This window comes from Loxodonta africana, chromosome 23, assembly GCF_030014295.1.
Source record: "Loxodonta africana isolate mLoxAfr1 chromosome 23, mLoxAfr1.hap2, whole genome shotgun sequence".
Lineage (NCBI taxonomy): Eukaryota > Metazoa > Chordata > Mammalia > Proboscidea > Elephantidae > Loxodonta > Loxodonta africana.
The window spans coordinates 67,179,646-67,207,058 of record NC_087364.1 but is presented as its reverse complement, the minus strand read 5'-3'; the positions used below and the strand labels follow the sequence as shown (position 1 = coordinate 67,207,058).

Below are 27,413 nucleotides of genomic sequence, written 5' to 3'. Positions count from 1 at the left end.
GTTCAAAAAGATTTCCCCCCCCTTGATTAGAAAAGGAAGGAGGAGCTTTCTAAACACTGTAGCAAATCAATATTGTTTTCTCCTTAGATTGGAGGAAGTCACCTATTGTTGAAATTCACTCTATTTAATCAACATTATTGAAAATCTTCTTTTTGGGGTTTCCAAAATGAGAGCGATTACAGCTCTTTTAATGTTTTTAAAAAATATGTGAAATGGTGTCAAAAAAATACTATTTTATCCATTGAGTCAAATCCTTTTGTGTGATAAAGCGGAAGATAATGGTATATAAAAAAAAAAATGAAATCTTGTTTTCATGGCTATATTCCATTTATCTTAATGTAGATGAATTTTTGACTTAAATCAGCATTTATTTATCTTGGTATATTAAGATTTGGTGATGAAGATTTGTAGATTTTCTTATGTGAGATGTGGGTATAAAATCTCCTTAAGAAGGACCCAGAGCCACGAAAAATGTTTGACCCCCCCAATTTTCTCAAGAAAAATATTCCCTAAGATAAAATTCATAATTAGTATGCTAGATGAACACTTCGAAAAAGCTGTGTACCCAAAGATGGGTTATTATAATAGCAAAAAAAAAAAAAAAAAAGAAATGCCAGAATAAATAAATGAGTACTGGTTTAAATTAATGTCACAATAGAAAATAGCTACATATTTGTAACCAGTAAAATAGTAGCTATAAATACTGTGTAAAAATTATGGAAAACTTTCTATTATATCATTATAATTTTATAAAGCAGAAAAATCATTTATGCCCTGGGATAATATTGCTTTTCTAAAAAGACTTCGTTGAGATTCTCTTTTTCCACAAGACTAAGTTTCTCAAGGATAGGGACCTTGCTCCCTATCTGTGTATTTCTAGCCCCTTGCACCGGTGGCGTAGTGGTTAAGTGCTACGGCTGCTAACCAAAGGGTCGGCAGTTCGAATCCGCCAGGCGCTCCTTGGAAATTCTATGGGTCAGGTCGACTCTGTCCTATAGGGTCGCTATGAGTCAGAATCAACTTGACGGCAGTGGGTTTGGCTTTTGTTTGGAGCCCCTAGCACATTAAGCAATATGGGCACATCACTTTTAAAATAAATTTATTGAGTAAGTCAATTATATATTTTTAAGTGTTCATAGTGACTATAGTAAGGCCTTTGCCTTGCGATTCCTCCTTTTTTCTATAATATCGTTATATTACTTTTATTGTGGCAAACACAAAAACAAAACAAAAGGAACAGCCTGGTGCTTTGAGCTTTTTATGGTGGGAGAGAAGGATGGGTGTTGGAAAGAAGGCTTCAGGCCCCATGAGTATTATAGGCATAACCACAAATGCTCAAGCTTCTACAGCTTCTACAGGGAGAATCAGTTGGCCGTGGCTGCTTGTGGCAAACAAATTATTGACCAGTCACTCAAATCAGTATTTCTCCATGTGTGGTCCAGGCCCACCACCAGCTGGACCTCCCCAGGCATTTGTTAAACATAAATCTTCAGAATCCAGTAGTCTGATTGCTCCCAAAGGAAGAATCATGAGGTCTAGCTATTGCCAGGAGATACATTGCATAGGCCCCACCTCTGGAAATTATGTTTCAGTAGGGCTAGTCTGGGGTCTGGAAATGTGGGCTGTTTTCAAGTGCCTGGATGACTTTGATCATCAGTAAGTTTGGGAACCACATAGAATTGTGTGTTTTAGCACAGTGTTTGGGGAATGCTGTTATTAAAGTGGCAAATACCCATTCAAATAGCCACTGACTTGATAGGTGGGCTCACCACCTTTTTGACTGGGCTCTTTGTCTGAAATAGACATTGTGGCTTTGGCATTTGTCATTTTGGCACTTTTGGTGTTAGTGCACACGTGAGCACTGGGTAACTGGTCGTTAAAGCCACTTCCCAGAGAGTTCTGACCTGAGACATACCAAGTAAGCCTCAAACAGTAGGCAAAAAGTCACCATTTTGGGATCCCGATGATTGAACTGTATAGTCTGAATTCCCTGGGTAAATGCGTTAGCCTGCTTTTGGTGTTGCTTGCTTAGAATGGGCCTGAGTCAGTACCCTGCAGGCCAGGGGCAGATTACCCAGTAAGCAAGGTAAGCATGGGCTTACTTGTGCTTACTTATTAATCTGTAGCGAACGATTTCACATTTTTTCACGCATCAAAGATTCTGCCTCTAGGTATGGCTGGCATCTGCCTCTCTCCTAATCCCACAGCAGCTTCCTACAGAATCAAAGCCTCTTTTCAAATTTATAGTCCCTGACAGGAACGGATGACCCAGTAAGCAAGGCAAGCATAGGCTTACTTGTGCCTACTTACTCATCTGTAGTGAACAGTTTCACATGATGAAACAACATGAAACTGTTCACTGCAGGTGAGTAAGTAAGCACAAGTAAGCCCGTGCTTACCTTGCTTACTGGGTCTTCCATCCCTGTTGCAGGTCTAACCTCCTGAACAAATTCCAGAGGAGTGTCCCCACCCTGGAGAAGAGTGAAACCTTTTAGGAAGGCAGGTAAAATGGCTAGGTCAGACTTTTTTTAGCCCCTTTATATAGGGTTGAAACCCTGGTGGTGCAGTGGTTAAGAGCTCAGATTGCTAACCAAAAGGTCATCAGTTCAAATCCACCAGCTGCTCCTTGGAAACCCTATGAAGCAGTTCTACTCTGTCCTATTGCTTTGAGCCGAAATCCACTCAATGGCAACGGGTTTGGTTTGGTTTTAATCTTTTCACCCAGCTTTGGACTTCTGTTGAAACTTTTAAAAATAATTATAACCAATTTAGTCCTTTCTTCTAACTTTCAATAGTGTGCCTTCAGGGACTTCCTTGCTGTGGGGGGGCATTTTGTCCAGTTTGAGGCCCTATAAAGGTGAAGGGATTCTGGGATGTTTGTCATCCAGCCACTTAATCCGGACTGATAAGTGCTGAGTGACGTTCTGACTCTTTGATCTCTTCTTGGGCCCCCTGATGGTGTTGCCCCCGCCTGCTTGCAATCATCACCTTCCCCACCCCGGTATCAGCTGGAAGATTGATTCCTCCTTCCTTTATGGAAGTCTAAATTTATTCTCTGGGTGTTTTGCAGTTGCTGGTGGTCAGGGACAGCTGTTCTGCCATGGTGCTACTCTGAATAATTCTCAGTGATGAAATCAGCAAAATAATACATAAAGGAGGCCAGGAAAACAAATGCCTTGGTAGTCTTTATTAATAAGTGCTGAGAAGAAGAAAATCACCCCCCTCTCCTTGACTTAAAAAAAAAAAAGGCAGGAAAAAATAAGATCCTAAACCTATTTGAGACAATTTTTGGAATATTAATTTTTTCCATATTATATAATTATTATATGTCATCGTTGAAAATACTGATCAGCAAAAATGAGAAAATAAAAAACAGCAGCAACACTGGAGTCTTACTATTCAGAATCACGCTAACGTTTTCTCATCTGTTAGTCTTTTTTTTATTTTTCAGTACAAACAAAAAAAGTGGGAAATCCTTTACATCTTTGTGGCCTGTGTTTTTTACTTAATCAATAGCTCATGAGCATCTTTTCATATCAATAAATATTTTTCTGTGATATTGTTTGATTAGATGTTTTTGCTGGAAAACTAGATGTTTTGTTAAAATACAGGCATATGGCAGAAAACTCACACAGTTCCAGAGGGTTTTTGTGAAAAGTTAAGTCTCCTTCACAACAGGACACTTCGTCTTTCTATCCTCCCTGGAGGAAACCACTCTCAGCTTCCTGGGTATTCTTCTCTAGATTCTGTAAATACCCGTGCAAGCTTATATGTCTTTGTTTTTTTAAAACTTAACATTCCCTTAGAGAGGTTTCTAAATTAGTACTTTCTGTATTTTATACATTTTTTTTTTTTTTGCCAACCTCGCAACTTCCTTGTGCATTATTTTCTTAGCACCCTAGGTGCATTATATGTGTGGGCACATTATTTATGTATGCGTGCTATTTGCAAAAAAAACTCATTCTTTGTCAGCAATGCATAATATTCCACTCTGTAAAACAAACAAACCTAACCCGTTGCCATCGAGTCAGTTCCGACTCACAGCAACTGTGTACAGGTGTACCCTAATTTACTGAACCAGTTCTTTATAGTGGATGTTTAGATCCTTTTCTGATTGTTTACTACTATAAACAATGCCACAGTGTGTATCCTTGTCTATAAATCCTTGTGCCATTTGTTACTTATGTACAGGATAATTTTGCAGAGGTAGAATTCCTGGGTCAAAGAGAATGTGCATTTAACAATAATAATTATTGTTCCATTTCCCTCCAAAAGGGTTATTCCAATTTCCACTCCTACCAACAGTGTATCAAAGTGCTTCCTTCCCCCTACCCTGGTCAATAATGTCTATTATCAAACTTTTTAGTGTGCAGTTCTGATACATAGAACTTAGATTCTCATTGTTTAAATTTGTATTTATTTAGTGATGAGTGGACTTGGATATATTTCATGTGCTTATAAACCATTACAGCATATTAATGGCTGCATAACATTCCATTGTATGGCTCTACCATAATTTATTTAACCAGTTCTATTGAGAGTCATATAAGTTAATTCTCTCTCTTTTTTAATTGCTATCAATAATGCTGCAATAAATATTATAGTACATACCTGTTGTGCCTACCTTTAATTTTCTCATTTTTTCCAGTTTCTTTGGAACATTTATTTGTGAGTAAAGTATAAAAATTTCTTGCAGAATATCCTTTTGATATATTTTGCTTTTATCAAACAAAATAAGTAATTGTTTAAAGATTCACTGTGTGTGTATTGGTTCGGGGTGTGGGGAATGTGTTTGGGGTGCTACTTTCTCTTTAAAAAAAAAATGGTTTAAGGTTGCCACAAAAAAAGTATTTATTTTTAATCAGGCACCTAGCTTTCCCACTTGCTCTTGCATATCCATATGTTTTTGACTAAGCCATAAATGGAGTCTCATCTGAAGTTAGTTTCCCAGTACGTGTTATATGCATTTGATTCCATATAATTTTTATCCTTCTTTCCAGTATTATATTTCTCAGACACAGTGAAGAGTGAGTTGTGAGTTCTGAATTTTGCCAAGAATTAAATATTTGCAGAGCTGGAAAAAAAAAAAAAAGTTTTTAATGTGGCCGTTTTAGTCCTGGCACACAAGAAATCATAAGGCTACTTCGAAGCTCACACTTCAAATATCAAGAAAATAATTCTTCTATTTCCACACTTATCAACTGCAGTGATGCCCGACTTCATTAGGATGGGACTATCGTTTCTCCCCAAATAGAACTGGATCACCCCATTCTAACAAGACGAATGCTCAGGGCATTTGGAAGGTTTCCGGACTCCTTCCCCTCAGAGTTTGTTGTTTTTCAGTTGCTACTGCCTGGGACCCTGCAAACCAGGGGTACCCCTCCAGAGACCTCACGTCTCAGATTCACAACATGGCTCCTTTATTTGTGCTTGCTCTTCTCTGCTGTGTCTAACGCAGTTTTAAGTGTACATTTTTTTTCCCCTAGAGTTCAAGGGAATCTTAAGGTCCAAATTTTATTAAAATAGGATGGCTTTGGCTTGAGACCTTCCTCATTTCCATATGTTGATGTTTTCTGGTTTCTTCATCAGTGTCATCCTGCTCATCTTAGTTTATTCATCTCTCCTCCTACCAAGAAGGAAACGTGGAGCAGTTTCTTCAGTTCTGACCCTGGAAAGTGAGGGCCTTTTGCGAAAGGGCCTCCAACTTTACTGCCAACTCCTTTGGTGCCCCAGGATCCTCCCAAGAAAACCTGTAATTCCTTATTCCGCGTGTCTTGTCCTCAGGCCCAGCTGTTCTGAGCTGTTTCTTCTGAAAGACCTTTCCATCTAGTCCCTCAATGCAGCTCTCTGTCCCGCCTTATTAGACTCTAGTTTTTGAAAATGAGAATAACTTTTAAATAACAGTTGGAGGTGGAGGTGGGGTGGGCAGGCTGGGAAGAACAGTGGGTATGACGTATCAGAATCATGGAGTCTGTATCACAGCTAGAGTTCCCTCCCCTCCAAATGCTAGTCACTTACCAAAGCCGTTGTTTAATAAGGTTTCTGCCAACATAAATAACGCTGCTGAACAATGGCCCTTATACAATGCAACTTCTCTGGACCCTGCCAGACTGAGAATTCTCAATCTCCAGGGAGTTTGGGGTGTGTGCAGGGAAGTTTTTGTTGTTGTTGTTTTTAATATGTAACTTTTTATTTTGAATTAATCTCAAACTTACAGAAGAGTTTCAAGCATAATACATGGAACTTCCATTTGCCCTCTGCCCAGATTTGCCTTGGCCAGTTGTTTATAACTCGCCCCCGTTTGCTTTCTCTGTTTCTCTTAATGTGAGTGTATGTATAATTTTTTTTTTTTCTGAATCATTTGGGACTGAATAGGAGACATTGTATCTCTTTGCCCGTAAATATTTCAGTCTGTATTTTTTTAAAGGACAGTCTTACATAAGCACAGTACTGATATCAAAGTCAGGCAATTTAACATTGACGCAATACTATGATCGAATCCACAGTCTGTATTTGAAATGTATTCAGTTGTTTCAGCAATGTCCTTTATGGCTGTTTATGTTTCCAGGGTCAGAATCTAGTCTAGGATCATGCATAGCATTTAGTTATTATATCTCCATCTCTTTTAATCTAGAATGATTTCCCAGCCCTTGTGTTTGTTGACCTTGGTGTTTTTCAAGAGTCAAAACCCATTGCCATCGAGGTGATTTTGAAGAGTACAAGCCAGTTATTTTGTAGGCTGTTTTTAAATTTGTATTTGTCTGGTGTTTCCTCATGATTAGATTTATGTTGTATGTTCACGGTGCGAGAGCCACAGAAGTGATGTTGTGTTCTTCCCCTTGCATCGTATCAAGAGATACATGGCGGCAGTTTGTCCCAGTCCTGGTGATGTTAGCTTCGATTACTTGGTTAAGGTAGTGTCCATGGAGGGTAAGAGTGGGACAGCACTTGCTTGGGTCTGCTGGCTGCCCTACTGAGTGTGTCCAGTAAAGACAATGGGATATTGGGAAAAGCTTTGTGGCTCACCAGGTCTCTGTAAGACATGACCTGAAGTCGTATACCCCCACCCCTTGTGATGACTAGCAAATGACCATTTCCAACCAGTTCAGTTAAAGTTGACAGAACATATTTATTTGACAAATAATGTATCTGTCTAACTATATACCAAACCAAAACCAAACCTGTTGCTGTCAAGTCGATTCTGACTCATAGCGACCCTACAGGACAGAGTAGAACTGCCCCATAGAGTTTCCAAGGAGCGCCTGGTGGATTTGAACTGCCAACCTTTTGGTTAGCAGATGTAGCTCTTAACCACTACGCCACCAGGGTTTCCTGTAACTATATACATGGATATATAATTTTAAAATAAAGCTGTGGTACTTCCATCTCTTTGTTGTTAAGTGCTGTCAAGTCAGTTCCAACTCACAGTCACCCTGTGTACAACAAAACGAAACACTGCCCAGTCCTGCACCATCCTCACAATGATTGTTATGCTTGGGCCCATTGTTGCAGCAGCTACCGTGTCAATCCATCTCGTTTAGGGTCTTCTTTTTTTTGCTGACCCTCTACTTTACCAAGCATGATGTCACTCTCCAGGGACTGATCCCTCCTGATAACACTGTTTATTCCCTACTTTTGCCTCTTACAAAGCACATAATTCAAAAAGATAAAAATGAAAAATATAGTTAATTTGGGGTAAAAGGAGACTGTGTGTGAGAAAATAAAGCTGGGTAGAAAAATGCCTATCATGAGGTCTGGTGTGGTTGCAAGAAGTGCCTGCAGATTTGGCTCTGAGATTCCTGGGGGCTCTCTCAAAGAAGGTGCTATGTTCAGTGATAGAAGCCTGAGCTTTCGTGAAGACTTACTGGTGTTGAGGAGAAACATAGTTTTTCCAGATTCAGAGACAGACCTGAGAAGGGAGTCTGCTGTGATTCCCCATAAATGGTGTAGACTCTGCAATCCCAACAGTGAACACTAGGAGTTTCAGAAGGAGGTTTTCCATAACCTCTCGAAACAATGGGTGATGGCCTGATCTGAGCACCAGCCCGTAAATGCGGAAGACCAAAACAACTGTATTGCACATACCCAGTTGGATTCAAGGATAAAATTTTGAAATGCGATAGCAGTAGTTTTTTGTTTTTAAGAACAGAACCCCCTTTTGGCCTACACTCCCAGATAAAATTTAGAGCTATAGGTTTTTGTTTTGTTTTGGACCAGAATCTCCTTTTGTTAGTGTGTAAAAGTGGAGCTGCTCTGGTGTCTTCCCTCCCATGTCCCCAAATCTTATTCCTCCCTTCCCAGCAATGCCCCTGAACCACCTCACAGGGCCAAAAGACACTAATGGAGAGGCACGGATTCAGAGGTGCAGCTCTCTCCTTCACTCTATTTAACTAACTTCACCAGGTACCCTCAGAGTTTTCCCATCCCTGGATATTCTCAGCATTTTTACAATTTTACTGTAGGGTATAAAGTAATCTGGCAGTGTCCCTTGTAGTACGAGCAGTGAGCTGAAAGCAGAGTCCTGTCACTCTTGAACACAGTCCAGCCCCAGTGCTCAGCACAGCCACCAGGCCCGACGTGGCCTGGCCTGCCCACCTCTCCTCCACGCTCCTGCCCGTTGTCCTCAGCCACGCTGGCCTCCATATTTTTGTGTGAGTACTCCAGGCTCACAGGCAGGTATGCTCACATGCTGGGGCCTTTGCACTTATTGTCCTCAGCCTAGAATGTCCCCCGTTCTCATTTGTGCACTTCCTCAGAGAAGCCTTGCTTAACCTCCCTGGCTAAAATAGCTCCAAATTTGTTTGTTGAAAGCCCTTATGGCTGAAATTATAGCATATACTGCTGTTGTCTGTCTCCCCACGAGACTATGATATCCTGAGGAGGGACCTTGCTCTCTTGTTTCTCACTATATCGGCAGCACCTGGTTGGTGCTCGGCAAATGCTCGGTGAATGAACCGTAGGACACTGGAAAGACAAAAATCGTCGCTAGTCCTGCCAGCCAAACACTGCCACAATATTCTGATACTTTTTCATTTCAAAGTGACCTTTTCGGGGTCATCACTGTGGTTAGCTGGAGCCCTGGTGGCACAGTGGTTAAGAGCTTAGCTGCTAACCAAAAAGTCGGTGGTTGGAATCTACCTGGTGCTCCTTGGAAACCCTACGGGGAAGTTCTCCTCTGTCCTGTAGGGTCGATGTGAGTCCGAATCAACTCCACAGCAATGGATTTTGGCTTGGTATTGTAATTAGCTACAATGAAGTCAGGCCCTGACTCAGAGTGACCCTACATACAACAGGATGAACCACTTGCCTGCTCCTGCACCATCCCCGTGATCATCGCACATCACACCGTTGTGATCCACAGGGTTTTCGTTGGCTGGTTTTTGGAAGTAGGTCACCAGGCCTTTCATCCTAGTCTGTCTTAGCCCTGAAGTGCCACTGAAACCTGTTCAGCATCATAGCAACACATAAGCTTACATGGGTGGCGGCCCTGTGTGAGGTGCGTTGGCCGGAGATGGAAGTCAAGTTGCCTGCATGGAAGGCTAGCATTCTACCAATGAAACGCCGATGCACAGCCCTCAATATGCACAAGTTCCCAAATTTTGGCATATAATTTTACCGGATTTCTTGTTTGTTTGTTTTTTTCCTGAGTGGTCCTGTCTTGATTCAGAAGACCGGCGTCACAGTACTATTTTTGCTAATCTGATCGCTAAAAACTGGCTCTTCCTTTCATTTGCATTTCTATGATTTCTTCTTGTGAAGCTGAAAATTTTTCCATGTTTGATTGCTCATTGCATGATCTCTTTCATAAATCATTCAAGTCCTTTGACTATTTATTTCTTGGAGACTTAGTGTCTTTGTTGTATGAGCTCTTTATATAATAAAGATATTTACTAAAATGTCACGTTCAGGGGCAGATTATCCCATAGGCAAGGTAAGCACTGTGCTTGATGAACAATTTGTAGTGAACAATTTCACGTGGGTCTCACCACATCAAAGGTGTGAAATTGCTTACTACAGATTAGTAAGTAAGCACAAGTAAGCAGGTGCTTACCTTGCTTACTGGGCCATCTGCCCCTGTCAGGGGTTATAAATTTGAAAAGAGGCTTTGATTCTGTAGGAAGGTGCTATGGGGTTAAGAGAGAGACAGATACCAGCCATACCTAGAAGCAGAATCTTTGACGTGTGAAAAAATGTGAAATTGTTTACCACAGATGACCTGGTAAGCAAGGTAAGCACGTGCTTACCTGGCCTGTTGGATGATCCGCCCCTAAAAACCTCTTTGCCGTAGAGTGGATTCCAAGTCATAGCAATTCTATAGGACAGAGTAGAACTGCCCCATAGAGTTTCCAAGGAGCGAATGGTGGATTCAAAGTGCCGACCTTTTGGTTAGCAGCTGTAGCTCCTAACCACTGCACCACCAGGGCTCCTCCCCAGTTATGTTATAAAAAGTGTGTTATAAAAGCTAGCAGTTCACAGTGGCAGCCTTTTTCTCTACTTCTTGTGGAGCGCAGCTGTAGAATCATTTTCTGTTATTTAGCTTGATTTGCTGCAGTTTGCACCTGGTGTAGTTTTAAAATCTTTAAGGAAAGCTCACCAATAAAAAGCTTCAATAAACTCTCCCTGGACTGATGAAAATAAGTGCATGAATCAGAGTTTCCATTTCCTGCCGGGATAAAAGTATACCTATTGTCTGAAGATGTTAATAAAACAGTTTGGTTCTGCCGCTCTTGCCAGGCCCTGCAATTAAATGCAGTCACAAAGATAACTCTGTGAAGCAGTAGTGTCAAGTATCAGTTTCCACTTTTCCCAAAGTTAGGTCATTGTTTGCTCCCCAAGCAAAGAGATGTGCTTCCTGCCCAGGGCTTTGAACTGGTGCATTCCTGGGGACCCTGTTAAAATGTAGGTTCTGATTTCGTATATCTGGGGAGTGGAAAAGCAAATTCTCAGCAAGGGTTCAAACTGGAATGAACTGGTTTGAAGCCCTATTCATGCTACAGGCCACTTTTGATAAATCCTGAGATACCCCAGATGTCAGATGGCATCAGAGTGACACATTCTGGTGCTGCTTTAGGTGGAAGAAATAGGATGTCTTTATGCCTGTAAGGAAGATTGAAGCCCTGGTGGCGCCGTGGTTAAAAGCTTGGCTGTTAACCAAAAGGTTGGCCGGTTCCAATCCACCAGCTGCTCCTTGGAAACCCTATGGAACAGTTTTACTCTTTTTTTTTTTTTTTTACAGCAGAAGGATCCAGAAGAAATCAACACAGCAAAAATGGTTAATTTGTGTGTGGCGTGTGTGTGTGTGTGCGCACACCTGCTCTGCATAATGAAGGTGTCCCTAGCTGGCACAAATGGCTAAGCACTTGGCTACTAACTAAAAGGTTCGTGGTTCGAATCTACCCAGAGGTGCCCTGGAAGAAAGGCCTGATGACCTGTGTCCAAAAGCTGACCCACTGCTGTCGAGTCGATTCTGACTCATAGCGACCCTGTAGGACGGAGTAGAACTGCCCCGTAGGGTTTCCAAGGAGCTCCTGGTGGATTCAAACTGCCAGCCTTTTAGGTTAGCAGCCAAACTCTTAACCACTACACCACCAGGGTTTCCTCTGGAAGCTCACAGACATCACAAACCCAGTTCTACTCTGACGTACATGGAGGTCCCAATGAGCCGGAATCGACCCTACAGTGATTGTTTGGTTTTGGTTTGGTCTAGACAAGGAATGGGGCCCTGGTGGCACATTTTTTAAGAGCTCCACTGCTAAACAAGTAGGCAGTTCTACTGTATCCTATAGGGTCATTGTGAGTGGGAATCGACTCAACGGCAGCAGGTTTTGGCTTGGACAAGGAGTAATGAGAACTGTTGTCTAAATCCTTTAAATGCTAATAAAATCCACATTTTGGGTAATGCATTTACTAGGAAAAGAAAAATCAGTGTTACAGGCATTTCAGTCTTTACAACCAGAACAGCAACTAAGGATTGCTGAGATAATTGCACACTGGTTTGTCGACTAGATTGCTGTTTGGACAAGCAGATAGGATAGTTAGGTAGGAAAATCATTTTCTGGTGTTAAAACTTTAGGGTTTCCTGTGAATCCTTGCAGCTTGAGTTACAAGTCTCAGACTGGAAGATCTTGAGGAATCTAGAGAGCCTGAGGCCCACCCGTCAGATTTGGAGCAGCCGGAAGCAGTTATAAGGCTTGAAACGGGAAGGCAGGAGAGTGTGGCTGAATGTGCGTACATCTCAGGTCCCTGTGCCTTATCAGCTGAGCCGGCTGAGAAATTTCCTTATGGTTATTCTCACTCAGAATTGGAATAAAGGGCTCAGTGTGAAATTGGGGTAGTGCAACTTCTTGGTTTAATACTTTACAGATTTTTGGAACCAAATGCACCCTGAAGTGAAAAGCTGCTTTTTTTTTTGCTGACCTTGTTGGACGGCTAATACCGTTTCTGGGAAATAAGAGACACAAGCGGCTCATTGTTGGCAGAAGCTGAGAGAGACACAAGGAGGGCGAGAGACACGTCTGCAGCCCTTTTTTTCCCTTCATTGTATCGTGACTGAGTCAGGGCTGGACCGTGGCTGGGTTTTCTCTCTACCTCTGCAGACATGTGTTTCCTATCAGACAGGGCTGCGTGACACCTGACGTTGGCCAGTTCACATGAGTTACGCCATGTACGGCCCATCAACTGGGAGGAAAAGACCTGCAGCTGCGCTCAGACGTTCTTGACGCTGAAATATTTTTTAAAGATTGGAGCAGCCGGGTGTGCATATATGTCAGAAACAATTTACACCTGTATGTTTTGGCTTCTTCCAGTTGCTGATCATTACTCCCCAAAATCCACGGTGGCCAGAAGGTCTAGTTCAGCCCAAGGGCAGCACTTCTTCCCATTTCAACCTTCCTGCTTCATGGAGTGTAGCTTTTCAAAATTCATTGGGTGTCATCCATTGTTTTTTTGTGTAAAGGACTAATGAACAAAGCCCTGTATCATTTTCTGTAGAACCATGTCACACAACTAGGGTATCATCAAACACGTGGTGGTTCACATTGATGTCAGCATTTTATAGTGGTGCATAAGTTAAGTAAATTAGTCTGCATTTGACTTTTTCATGAGACAATCGAATTTAATTCTGGAAGTAATTTTTGATTACTGAGGGTGGGCCAGACAGAGCCGTGAGGGGTGCAGCGGACGCCAGGCGCGGCATTCTGGCACAGACTCTGGGCTTCTTTGGCTTGTCACAGTCTGTGGGTGTGATCTGTGCCAAGAAGCTTAACCTTGCAGGTTTCTTCCTCTCTAAAATGTGTGAATTAGTGTAAATCATTGGTTTTAAATTGTGTCCCGAGGTCCCATGTCGGGATCTTGGAGGCATGTGAACAGAGCTAAGCTGGGAGATTGGTCTCCTGGTGCTCAGTCTCCAAAAGCTATGGCTAGTCAACGTACTTTAAAAATGTGTTTAATATTTTGACACAACAATTGAGAAATGCCAGTACAAAACCAGGGCGAAAGCAAGACCAAGAGAATTTAGAGAAAAATGGCAAAAGGGAGTTCCATTGAAGTGCTTACTCCCCCTACTCCAGCACCCCTATAAGCCCCAGACCTTCTACTGAACGAACCCCTGAAGTGAGGGTTGTCTATGCTTCAAGCCATGTATTGGACTCAGGAGAAAGACCCTACTAATGAAGTTTGAGTCCCACTAGGAGTGATGTGGCTGTGATCATCTTTAGATGTACAACAAAGTTTTGGAAATGCTAGTGGTGTAATGGTTAAGAGCTATGACTGCTAACCAAAAGGTCTGGCAGTTCAGATCCACCAGGTGCTCCTTGGAAACCGTGTGGGGGCAGTTCCATTCCATCCTACAGGGTTGCTGTGAGTTGAAATCGACTCAATGACAATGTTTTGGTTTTTGTTTTTTAAAAAAGAGGAGTTTGAAAACCAGCGGTTTAAATGGACTAAGGCCCCTTCTGGCCTTTGGTGATGGTACCAAGTACAGTAAATATGTGACCCCCACCTGTAATGAGTATAGTGGGGAAAGTGATGGATTTCTAAACCGCTGATTATAAAACAGAGCCCAGGTGGAACAGTGGTTAAGAGCTCAGGTGCTCACCAAAAGGTCAGCAGTTTGAATCTACCAGCCGATCCTTGGAAACCCTATGGGGCAGTTCTACTCTGCCCTATAGAGTTGCTATGGGTCGGAATTGACTTGATGGCAATGGGTTTTTGTTTTTTTTTTTAAATTAAAAAAGTCTATGGTGATCATCTTACTAGAAATGAAACTGATAATATTTCATTGTCAATTTCTCTCCCATATGCCTGAAGTTTAGTTCAGGGAGCAGCCCTACGATGTCCTATAGGGTCGCTGTAAGTCGGAATCGACTCGAAGGCAACAGATTTTTTTTTTTTTTTTTATTGTGTATTAGTTGGAGTCCCTGTGTGGTGCCAACGGTTAATGTGCTTGACTGCTAATTGAAAAAGTTGGAGGTTTGAATCCACACAGAGATGCCTTGGCAATCTACTTCAGACAAATCAGCCATCGGAAATCCTACGGGGCAGTTCTGCTCTGACACATGTGGGTTGCCATGAGTCCCAGTCGACATGATTGCAGCGGATTCTAGTTACGTGCATCAGTCAGTCAGATTTGAAGTGTGCTTAAATTATTTTTTGTTCTGTTTTTATAAGGAAGATCCATAGTACTGTGATTGGTTCTAAGGGGCAGGAAGGACATGGCTCTTTCCCAGGACTTGTTTACGAAGAGTACAAATCCAGCCCTGGGGAAGATGAGAGTTAGTTCTTGTACAAGCTTCCATTCACTGTGTTTGGCTCAACCCAAAGGAAAGGTATCCTGAGTTTCATGTATCGTAAGTAGTACACGATATCTTTACAAAGTTACTGAGTCAGAGGATATGTAATATTCCCTCTCTGATTATCAAGTAACTTGGGAACAAAAGGAGGACAACCCTCTGGTTGTAATCCAGGGAGGATCCACTGGCAGCTAATCTGGGCAGCCTGACCTTGGTCGACGTCTGGTTATCTTTCTAAGGGAAGACATTAGGATGGAAATGGGAGGCTTGGGTTCTACTGCCATGAATTAGCTTTGTGGTCGTGGGCAGTCACAGCCACAGGCCAAGGGGGACCAACCACCTTGTTTGCTCAGGACTTTGCTGGTTAGCACTGCAAATCTTGCATCCTGAGAAACCCTTCTCTCCCAGGCAAACCTGGACGGTTGGTCACTCTCTGTGACAGGCATCTGTTTCAGCATTTGTAGAGCGGGTACGGAGAATGAGGTGGTAGGAAAGCTTTCAGGCCTAACAGGCTCGCCCCAGTGGCCAGTGTTCTCCTCTCATAGTATGTTGAGGCTCCTGGAAGGTGGTTCTGATGCAATTCATATGAATTTATTAGTCCAAACATCAAAATGAATTGCACACCTGTTCCAGGAGGAAGTTTCCCAGGTCCCAGATCAGGTGTGTATCGCCCAGCGTGTGTGTCTGAATGTTGCACAGCCATCTATTTTAAGGAAATTGCACTGAGGTTTTCAGAACAATGTTAGTTTTTCCTCTTCCCAGTCCCACAGGATGATGTTGGAAGGGTTATTTGGAGCAGTTAATGTTACTATAAGGACCTCTGGTGGCACAGAATTTAAAGCACTCCACTGCTAACCCAAGGTCAGCTGTTCGAACCCACCAACAGCTTTGCTGGAGAAAAGACCTGGCCATTTGCTCCTGTTAAAGATGACAGCCTAGGAAACCCTATGAGGCAGTTCTGCTCTGTCACATGGGGTTGCTGTGAGTCAGAATCGACATTACCGAACAACAACAATGTTATGTTATCATAGAAGCAAAAAAAAAAAGCCTAAAGGATTATTTTGAATGTTGTTGTTAGGTGCTGTCGAGTCAGTTCCAACTCAAAACGACCCTGTGCACAACAGAACGAAACACTGCCCGGTCCTGTGCCATCCTTACAATTGTTGTTATGCTTGAGCTCATTGTTGCAGCCACTGTGTCAATCCACCTCATTGAGGGTCTTCCTCTTTTCCGCTGACCCTGTACTCTGCCAAGCATGATGTCCTTCTCCAGGGACTGATCCCTCCTGACAACATGTCCAACGTATGTAAGACGCGATCTCGCCATCCTTGCTTCTAAGAAGCATGCTGGTTGTACTTCTAAGACAGATTTGTTCATTCTTTTGGCAGTCCATGGTATATTCAGTATTCTTCGCCAACACCATGATTCAAAGGTGTCAACTCTTCTGCGGTCTTCCTTATTCATTGTCCAGCTTTCACATGCATATGATGCGATTGAAAATACCATGGCTTGGGTCAGGCGCACCTTAGTCTTCAGCGTGACATCTTTGCTCTTCAACACTTCGAAGAAGTCCTTTGCAGCAGATTTGCCCAATGCAATGCATCTTTTGATTTCTTGACTGCTGCTTCCATGGCTGTTGACTGTGGATCCAAGTAAAATGAAATCCTTGACAACTTCAATCTTTTTTCCATTTATCATGATGTTGCTCATTGGTCCAGTTGTGAGGATTTTTGTTTTGTTTATGTTGAGGTGTAATCCATACTGAAGGCTGTGGTCTTTGGTCTTCATGTGTCTGTCAGTTTGTCGTACTGTGGGGGCTTGTGTGTTGCTGTGATGCTGGAAGCTATGCCACCGGTATTCAGATACCAGCAGCGTCACCCATGGAGGACAGGTTTCAGCTGAGCTTCCAGACTAAGAGAGACTAGGAAGAAGGACCTGGCAGTCTACTTCTGAAAAGCATTAGCCAGTGAAAACCTTATGAATTTTGAACGTACGGAACTAAATTTAGCAAGATTTTGCTCACCACCTGTGAAAATGGATATACAAGTTAAACCATCTTTGAAATAAGTTAAACCATCTCATTGAGTCAACTTGCTTGTGAAGAACTTCTGCAGGTATTCTGGCAGTCTTTTATAACCCTTGCTTTTCCTGGATTTTGCTGTGCTTTGTCATTTTGTGTCTTGACCAGCAGTAGGTAAGTCCAGGCACATGAAACCACTTTGTTCCACATCCACTAGGTGCCATTTTCACTTCCTGGCTCTGCGTCCTGAGCAGCTGCTTACTTCCCTTTCAACAGTTGAGCACACAATAGGAGCTTAGTGAAGGCTAATTCTGTTGAATCAGTATCCATCCACAGTTGCAGTGGACCAGCATTTGCCAGTATTCCTACTCAGAAGAACACTGGTCTTGCAAGTTTAAGAAATGCTGCCTTTATATCTCTGTCTTGGAAAATCTTAATGCCCATTAGTTTATTCAAGGCTCTGAAAAATATACTGCAGTGAAATAAATGCTTATCACTTTGTTTGGCCCAACATTTCCAGGTCTTACTTGCCCAGGGAATACTTCTGGGAATGTTTTTTTTTTTTTAGCTCAACACCTATTTACTCCGATGGAACACACTACAGACTGTACTTACTTTTGAATGCTCTATCATTTCTTTTATCCTATATAAACCAATTCATGGTGAGTATTAAAGGCACATTGGGTGCACAGTAAATACACCCACAAAAACACGTTTTATTTTTAGAGCAGTTTTAGAAAAATTTAGAAGATAATAAAGACTTCCCGTGTTTCCATATACCCCCTACCCAGTTACCCCTATTATTAACATCTTATATTAATTGGGTATGGTACATTTGTTATGATTAATGAGCCAATATTGATATATTATTATTAACTAAAATTCATGCTTTATTTACATTTCCTTCGTTTTTACCTGATGTCTTTTTCTCTTCTGGGATCCTACCCAGGATACCACATTACATTGAGTGGTCATGTCCCCTTAGGCTCCTCTGGGCTGTGACAGTTCCTCAGACCTCCCTTGTTTTTGATGATCATGACAGTTTTGAGAAGTACTGGTCAGGCATTCTGTAGGACATTCCTCCGTTGGAATTTGTCTGACTTTTTCTCATGAGTAAACAGGTTATGGATTTTGCAGAGGAAGACCGCAGAGATGAAGTATCATTTTCATCTCATCATATCAAGGATACATACTGTGAACGTGATTTTTCACTGTTGATAGTGACTTCGATCACCTGGCTAAGGTAGTGCTTATCAGGTGTCTCCGCTGTAGAGTTACTTTTATTTATCCCTTTCCATAATATGGAGCCCTGATAGCACAATGGTTAAGAGCTCAGCTGCAAGCCAAAAGGTCAGCAGTTTGAATCCACCAGCTGCTCTTTGGAAACCCTATGGGGCAGTTCTACTCTGTCCTATAGGATTGCTATGAGTCGAAATCGACTCAGCGGCAGTGGGTTTTGGGTTTCCATAATGCACTCTTCGGAAGGAAGTCACCGTGTACAGCCCACATGCAAGAAGGATGGTGTATCTACATAAATTGTTGAAATTCTTCTCCATGGGAGATTTGTCTCTTTTCTCTGTTTGTTTATTTATGTATTCAGCAATTTATTTTCCTGAGTATGGACTCGTGGATATTATATTTTTATTAAACTAATGAACTCTAGTCGACGCCATGTGAAACTATCTTCATTATTGGTGGAGCAGAAGTGTGGTTTGGGAACAGGCGATTGGACGTGAAAAAGCCTTAGAGCACTTGGGGAGGCCTTATTCATTAACTTAAGTGGAATTGTGCCTTTTGACATTTTGACGAAGGCACATATTGTTAGATGTTCAGCTCAGAGTGCCCAGAATAGAGACATCTCAGCTGAGAAGTTTGTTGTCAGAAAGAGAGAGGAGCCTGAGAACAGGGCGAGAAATGCATGACCAACTACGGCTATTCCTCTTCACCCTCCTCAGACTCACATGTGGACTGGGGAGAAGGATTTACAGAGGGTAAAGTAATTTCCCTGTCTTTCTAGGGCTTAAGGGTCATCGAGCCATTGGAGCACTGGTTGTCCTTTTCCATAATCTTCTCAGAGCCAGCCCCCTGCAACCAGTGATGGTTTCTATATTTGAGCCTAACCTTACACTTTTGTTTTCTTCACTTGGTATTGTATGTGTGTGTTTAACCAAAGCCTATTTTTAAAATGAGGGAAGAAAGCCCAGGACACAGAAAAAGCAAGCCACTGAACCTCTCTAAAGCCAAAAAGACATTTGTCAAACATTCCAGGAGGCGCGCTGGGCAGCCTCGGATTCACTGGCCTCCCTCCTCGTCTGCAGCTCCTGGCTGGTGGAAGCTGCCAAAGCACTCTCTCTACGAGCTGTTGCTCTCTGTTCCTGGTGCTGCAAAAGCCAAAAATTAAGGAGCAAAGGCTTTGCCTTTTCCATGTTTGCTTCTTATAGAGCAAATGACGTGCAGGCCTAAGCACTGAGTGGGGCCCTCCCTGGCCTTGTGCATACTCCTGGGGCTTTGCAGAAAAAGGGACCAACTGCGTTTGCTGGGATGGGTTGGAAGGTGCATCAGTGTACACTGTTCCTGCAGCATTTACGAGAGGGTCAGGTCCAACACGAATAACCCTCACCCCTCCCCATTCCCGTGCTGGCTGATTGCTTCACCAAGGAGTCGCCAAGGACGCAGCTCTTGAATTAAAAGGGTGTTCACGTCTCAGATGTTGTGGAGTTTGTTTTTCTTGGTGTATTATTTTATATCGAATACCACCAATGCAATGTGGAGTCTTGGTGGTGAAGTGGTTAAGAGCTCAAGTTGCTAAACAGATGGGTGGCAGTTCGAATCCACCAGCGGCTCCTTGGAAACTCTATGGGGCAGTTTTACTCTCGTTGGAATCGGCTTGACAGCACACAACAACAGTGAAATGTTTCTGGTCACTTATCCACAGAGCATGATATGTCTATTTCCAAACACAAAGGACAAAGCCAATTACCAAAAAAAAAAAACAGAAAGAGAGAAGAAAAAGATAAATGATAGGGATTTAAATTCTGAACTGTCTTGGAAGGAAAGAAAAATAGATGTTCCTGTTTTAGTTTTGATGCATTCCTGTTTCGATGGAGAAATCTTCTGTTTGGGTTATTCCCTTTTGTGGGGACTGGCAAAGGTCTAGAACTGACGAGGTCTTTCGCCTTTTTAAGGCAGTTTGTGGCAGTCTGCCCTTAATCCGGTTTGGCTTCAAATAGTGCGTTTGGAATACTCGTCTTTTTTTTTTTTTTTTTCATCTTAAGCGGAACTGTTGTTCTCTCCCTAAAATGTGCTGGAATATTATCCCAAAGAGTGTTTTGTTCATTGCAAATTTAGTTGCCTTCCCCTGCTTTCCCGAGGATTCATTCCTGTTTATCTCTTGTTAAGCCTCAGTCCCTCCTGTGCCCCCCAGGTTCCTCGATGTCTCTTTGAATAGCTAGCCAAAGCAGTGTTTTGTTTTTTATAATTTATTTTATTTTTGTTGTTGCTGGAAGTATAAATAGCAAAATCATACAGCAGTTCAAGTTTCTGCATGTACAATTTGGTAACGTTGAATACACTCTTCGGTTGTTGTAACCATTATCACCCTACTTTTCTGAGTTTTTCTCCCCTATTAACATAAACTTACCGTCCCCTAAGGTTCCTGTCTACTCTTTCAAGTTGCTGTTGTCAATTTGATTCCATATAGATAGATCTTAAAGATCATAATGCTCAAGGCAGACATTCTTTAATGTGACGCTAAACTCTTGTTTGGTTTTAAGAAGACTTCAGGGAATATTTTTGGTTTAAGATTTAAAGATTATCTTAGGGCAATAGTTTTGGGGATTCATCCAGCCTCCATGGCCCCAGAAAGTCTGAGGCCATGAGAATTTGAAATTCTGTCCTACATTTGCCCCTTTTGATCAGGATTCTTCTATGGAATCTTTGATCAAAATGTTTGGTAATGGTAGCTGGGAAGAATGCAACTAGCAATGAAGTTCGTGAGCTTCTGTCGCAGAGCAAACTGACTGATGATTGAACTAAAGAGCTGCCGGGAGCAGAGGTTTAGCCACAAGCTGAATTGTGGGCACTGAGTTAGGACGTCTGGTTTCTAGGCCGCTGACCAGTTTTATGACCTTTACTAAATTCACTCTTTCTCTGGGTGTTGGTTTCCTCATCCGTACAATGAATGAGGGGGTTTCACAGGTCGGCTCTTAGCTTTGACTGTCTTGATTATATCTAAGCCTATTCCAAAAAACCCAAACCCATTGCCACTGAGTCTATTCTGACTCATGGCGATCCTATAAGACACAGTAGAACTGCCCCATAGGGTTTCCAAGGGGCATCTGGTGAATTCAAACTGCCGACCTTTTGATTAGCAGCCGAGCTTTTAACCATTGCACCACCAGGGCTCCAAGCCTTATTTGTTGTTTCTTAAATAATTTGGGGGTTACTGCCTTTTACTCCACCAAGAAAATGTTGAGTTTAATGCATACATTGCCATGTTATTGCTTTATGTTTTTTACCTTCATATTTTCATTTATGTTTTACATAAGCAATAAGTGCAATTAGGAAAAATTCAAACAGTACAGCAGAAGAAAAGGAAGATCTCCCAGCCCAGACACCCAATTTCCTCTCCAGAGGCACCCATTGCTACCAGTTTCTTGTGTATCCTTCTAGAGGGATTTGGTGCGCATACATAACCACAGGTAGTAACATACCCATGCACACAGTTCTGCCCTTGGGTTTTTTTCCCCTCTGAACAATGTTTCTTAGAGATTGTTCCATGTAAGTAGCTGCTACCTAGCAATTCTCTGGATGGATGGTCTATGGTCACCCACAGATAGACGTTAAGATTCTTCCTAGTCTTTTGCTGTTATAAAGAATACTGCAGTGAACATCCTCCTACGTACTTCTCTGTTGATTTGTGCTTTACGCTGAAAACAAAGCCACTGTGTGAATTCCACTCTTTCCCAGTCTCTACAGTTAATAACCAGAGATCTTTCATCTGAATGATCAAATCTCAATTACATGGGGGCAAAAAAACCCCAAAAAACAGCAACTCCACCATTCTTCCCTGTGAACATCTCTATAAAGGCTGGTATTTTGAAGCCTAGTGAAAATCGTTTTGGGAGAGCTCTTCTCCAAGTCTTAAGCCCCCCAGATAAGAGTCCAGACATTAATAAAATCTGCTAATCAACATCCAGTTGTGTGTGGAGGTGAATAGCAGAGTACATTGTGAGTAAACCCAATGCGGCATTTTGTACACTGACAAGGGCAGCCTACCTGCGTCGACGATCATGATCCTCCTCCAATCTATTTATCACGTCAGTAAGGTTACCTGACCTGAATCTTGGCTTTTTTTTTTTTTTTTTCTCAACATATCTATACAAATTGTTGTTAGGTGCTGTGGACTCGGTTCCGACTCATAGCGACCCCAGGTACTACAGAATGAAACACTGCCCCAGTCCTTCGCCATCCTCACAATCATTGTTATGTTTAAGCCCATTGCTGCAGCCACTGTGTCAGTCCATCTCGTTGAGGGTCTTCCTCTTTTTTGCTGACTCTGTACTCTACCAAGCATGATGTCCTTCTCCAGGGACAGATCCCTCCTGATAACGTGTCCAAAGTATGTAAAACAGTCTTGCCATCCTTCCTTCTAAGGAACCTTTTCGTTGTACTTCTTCCAATACAGATTTGTTTGTTCTTTTGGCAGCCCATAGTATGTTTAGTATTCTTTGCCAACACCAAAATTCAAAGGTGTCAATTCTTCTTGAATCTTCCTTATTCATGGACCAGCTTTTGCATGCATATGATGTGATTGAAAACACCATGGCTTGGGGTCAGGCACACCTTAGTTTTCAAGGTGACATCTTTGCTTTTCAAAACTTTACAAATATACAAATTAGCATAGAGTTAATAATTTGTGTATTCTAAGCCTATTTTTTTCTAACCTGGGGATTTCCGATATTAGAAATATTCAGTTTACACATTTTTCTTACAGCTCAACAGGGCATCTTTTTTGTCTGTGGAGATTATATAAGAAAGTGGGCACATATTTCTTCAGAAGATTCAGAAATGCCTATCCCCTGAAATACTCACCATATTCCCATTATGCCTCCCTCCTCTGACCTGAAATGTTTTATGATTTAAGCCCTTTGCATATCTGGATTTCATCTTACTTGAATGTGTAACCCCTGACCGCCCTCCACAGTTCTTCGAATAGGGATGGTAATTATGCTCTAACCAGCTGTGGAAATGAAAGACTCATTTCAGGTAATTTGGTATCAATCGAATTAATTTGACTGTACTTTTTTTTTCTTCCAGTTTTTAAACTAAGAGCAAAAGATGTGCCCAACTGGTTTCATTCATTCATTAGATCAGTTACTGAGGTCCCCCTGTGTGCGAGGGGTGGTACCAGGAGCTGAGAGTCCTTTTGTAGTGGGGTTAATTCTGAAAAGAAAACCTGAAACGTTTAGGCAGTGTATGTTAAATATTCTTACTTTCCCTCTTGGTATTTGTTATTGAGCAGAGGGTTGTCAATTTATCCAAACCCTCTGTGACCCCTTCCTATTTGTTACCTGAACAACCTTTGGGCCCAGGTGCTACCTATTTGCTATTGAAGGCAGGATGTATTTAGAGAGTTGCTCTTGGTTTCAGCAATTGTTCCTGCGTTTCAGTCTGAAGAGCAGCAGAGGTCAATTGAAAGAGCAAGTGGATGAGGTGTCAGGGGCCTCAATTTTGGTCCTGGTTCTGCCTGATGCTATCCAAGGCACGTCTCTTTATCTCTCTGGGTGACAGTTCTGTAAAATAAAGGGACCGGACAAGATCATCTCTAAAGTTCCTTACACTGCCTACCGTTCTAGCCTTACACAATCTGTCAAGTCAATTCTGACTCATAGTGACCCTATACGACAGAGCAGCACTTTCCCATAGGGTTTCCAAGGAGCGGCTGGTAGATTCGAACTCCTGACCTTTTGGTTAACAGCTGAGCTCTTAACAGCTGAGCTCTTAACCACTTAACCACCAGGGCTCCTTCCACAAACCAAGCAAAAAAATCCATCTCATTCTTTCACACATCCCTACCACCAGCCTGTTCGTTTCTCTATGGGCAGAAGTTGTTCATCCAGCTTCAAACCCAGTGCCTGGCGAAAAACGGGAATACGATAAAAATTTGAGTCAGTGTATGAATGAAGAAATGAATTTTTTACCCCATTCCCAACCCCATCTTGGGGAAGTCCCTGCTTCGGAATTCTTCCTCAAGGAAACCAATTCTTTGGCAGAAAACCTTCAGTGTTGGTATGGTCTTTAGAATAAATGTATGCACACATGTACATTCATTTTTATGTGTGTATATGCATATACCTATATGACCACATACCTTGTTCATTCATGCATACATATGTACATATTCCAGAATCTAGCCATGTGATTCTGTTTTCATACAGCCCCGTTTTGTGACCTAGCCACAATACCTGGTTCTTGGCCACAAGGTGATGATAGGTAGATATGTCTGTGTTGCTAGCACAGCACTAACTTCAGTGCCATTTGAAATGTGAGATATACATAGTTGATTGGGGCTAGTTATAAAACATATTTTCACATATCTATAGCAAAATAAGGAGCCCTGGTGATGTAGTGGTTAAGAGCTCGGCTGTTCGAATCCACCAGCTGCTCCTTGGAAACCCTATGCAGTATTTGTCCTCTTTCCTGTAGGGTCACTATGAGTCAGAATCGACTCAGTGGCAACGGGTTTTAATTTTTTATAGCATAACGAAGATCTAAGTTATTTAACTTTTGGATTTTCAGTAAAATATGCCAATAATTTTATCACCTAAAAGTATGATACCCAATATAGCAAAAATTGAGGTCTTTTCTCAGAAATGAAGTGAGCATGTAAAATTTTACTGTATTGTTTTGGGGCCTGACCTATGTGCAAATAGACTGAAAAGCATGTTTTCCGTTATTTTGGATGTTAAGCAAATTTGGCTGGTAAACTGTTTTGGAAAAAAAAAAAAAACTAGCACTTTTAAAGATTCGTTTTGTGTGGGGATGCCAAAGGTATGATTTGGTGAAGGATTTAAAAATTCTTTTCTAAACTGAAGTTCTCCAGGCTGATATTAAAAATGTTGGTAAATTCTGATAGACAATTTTTAAAAGCTTCAACAACTTCCAGTGCCTTTATCCAGTCACAAGTGTGGTTAACATTTTTGTATGATTTCTTTCTCCTTATTTCTTACTTTTGCAAAAATTGAAACATTTGTTCCTGAGCTTAGTTCATGATTCTTTGGGGCATCATTTTTTAAACAAAACATTAACAAGGTGACGGTTGGGTGTAGGTCTCTGATCTACCAAACCAAACCAAACCAAACCCATTGCCATTGAGTCAATTCTGACTCATAATGATCCTATAGGACAGAGTAGAGCCACCCCACCGGGTTTCCAAGGAGTGTCTGGTGGTTTCGAACTGCCAGCCTTTTGGTTAGCAGCCGAGCTCTTAACTACTGCTCCATCAAGACTCGAAGGTCTCTGATTTAGGTGCTGTGTTTAACATGTCAATCAATTCATTCATCCATTCCAGATATTATTGTGTACTGACCATGTCTCAAGGAACGCACACCCTCCTTATCTCTGCCATAAACATACAGATTGTCTCAGAAAGTGCACACACACCCAGATGTCCTGGTGAAATGATAAGTTGTGGTAGCCTCTGTGGGATTTCCTCATGATCATTAGATTCTGTGTAAGGTTTACAATGTGCTCTGGACATAGGGAAGGTGTGAAGTAAGAGTTTAAACGGAACAAAAAAACAGAGACTAGGTGAGTCAGGAGTGAGGCCAGTATCTGAGCCTCCATGAATTGAATTAAGGTAATAATTGTTGAAACAGTAATGATTAACAATAAAGTACTTTGGAAAGAATCTCAGGCATCTATACTCTAGAGCACAAAGCATTCAGATGGTCTCTTTTTGATAACGTGTTATAGGTCTGGTCATTAATCTGTATGTTTTTCCTTCCTGTAGTGATGAATCACCAACACCAGCAGCAAATGGCACCCAGTAGCCTGAACCAGCAGAATCACCCTACTCAGAACCCACCGGCAGGGCTCATGAGCATGCCCAACGCGCTGACCACTCAGCAGCAGCAGCAGCAGAAACTGCGACTGCAGAGGATCCAGATGGAGAGAGAGAGGATTAGGATGCGCCAGGAGGAGCTCATGAGGCAGGTATGGCCTTCTGAAGTGCCAGGTGGAGCCTCCGTGGCCTTTGTTGGTGCCAAGGCTGCTGGTGTGTGTTTGCAATCAGGGTAAACCTTTCTCTGGAAGTGCTGAGGGCCTGGAATTCTACTCCTAACCTCATGGCTAGAATCCAATTTCTCTTCCCAACATTCTGTCTGCACTGTCTTCAGAGCCAAATTTATGAGTGCAAGGTCTAGTTATATTAGTATGGCTGCCCTTGGCTTCCACTGCTGGCCTTTGGAAAGAGAGAAAAGAGAAACTGGAGAGAAAAGGGCATGTTTCAATTATCTATTGCTGCATAACAAATTTTCCAAAACCTAGTGGCTTAAAACAATAGCCATTTTATTATGTCACATGATTATGTGGGTCAGGAATCAGGGCAGGGCTCAGCTGGACTATTCTTCTGCTCTGTGTGATATTGACTGAGGCCAGCGTGGTGGTTGGGCTGGTCCGGAGGGTCCCAGATGGCTTCAGTCAAGTGTGTGGCACCATGGTGAGGAAAGCTGGAAGAATGGGCTTAGCCTGGAGCCATCTACATGTGACATCTCCAGCATGGCAGTCTCAGGGTAGTGGGATTTATTACATGGCGGTTCACATCTCCCAGAGACAGTGTTCCCAGAGACAGGAACTGGAAGCTGCCAATTTCCAAGGGTCTGGTTCTGGAAACTATCACAGAGTCACTTTCGCCATATCCTCTTGGTCAAAGCAGTCACAGAGCCCACCCAGATTAAGGCAGGTAGTGAAGGGGAGATTCCGTGGAAGGAAGAACAGAGAATCTGCAGCCATCTTTGATCCGCTGCAGTACATGAGAAAGAATTGGGAAAATTGAAGGGAGAAGGAGAGAAGAAAATGGCTTACATCATGGACTCTGATAAAGAGCTCTGTAAAATTGCCTGGACATGGATCAGCTGTCTTTGTCCCATTCTCCACTCATTCACTTGTGTGTTTAATCCGTCAACAGAATGTTGCCTTATGTCTACTGTGGGTCAGGCTCAGTGCTACAAGTCCAAAAACGAATGAAAGAGAACCCTAAAGGAAGCCACAGTTTTCTCCCCACTTCCGTGGCTCAGTCTCTGGGAGAGTGGTGCTTTCTTCTGTGTTGCAGAACTAGTGTAACTCATGTTTGCAGGTCTCATAAGTTTTGCTGGCTACATTTTGGGGAGGAAACCTTCGGTTTATTGTTCTAATTCTTCAGACTTTGCTTTATGACTCATCTGGAGCGGGATACGTGGGTAGCTTCCTTTCTGTGGTTTAAGGAAATAGGCTGTTTGAACTGTTTCAGAAACCTTTATTCCTGGGCAGGGGATGTTAGGGTAAACATGACTTTTTTTTCTTCAGTTACATCTGATGCTTTAAAAAATACACATTGACTTCCA

At 42.2% G+C, this 27,413-nt stretch overlaps 1 protein-coding gene across 2 annotated transcripts in view; it reads left to right on the top strand.

Annotated features, from left to right (window-relative positions):
- WWTR1 (WW domain containing transcription regulator 1) overlaps positions 1 to 27,413 on the top strand; it is a 150,544-nt gene that overhangs the window by 101,160 nt on the left and 21,971 nt on the right. For both annotated transcript variants that reach the window (XM_064275583.1, XM_003416160.3), the window contains exon 4: positions 25,823 to 26,025. In XM_064275583.1, the coding sequence (XP_064131653.1) occupies positions 25,823 to 26,025 (203 nt within the window). The remainder of the gene's footprint in view (positions 1 to 25,822; positions 26,026 to 27,413) is intronic.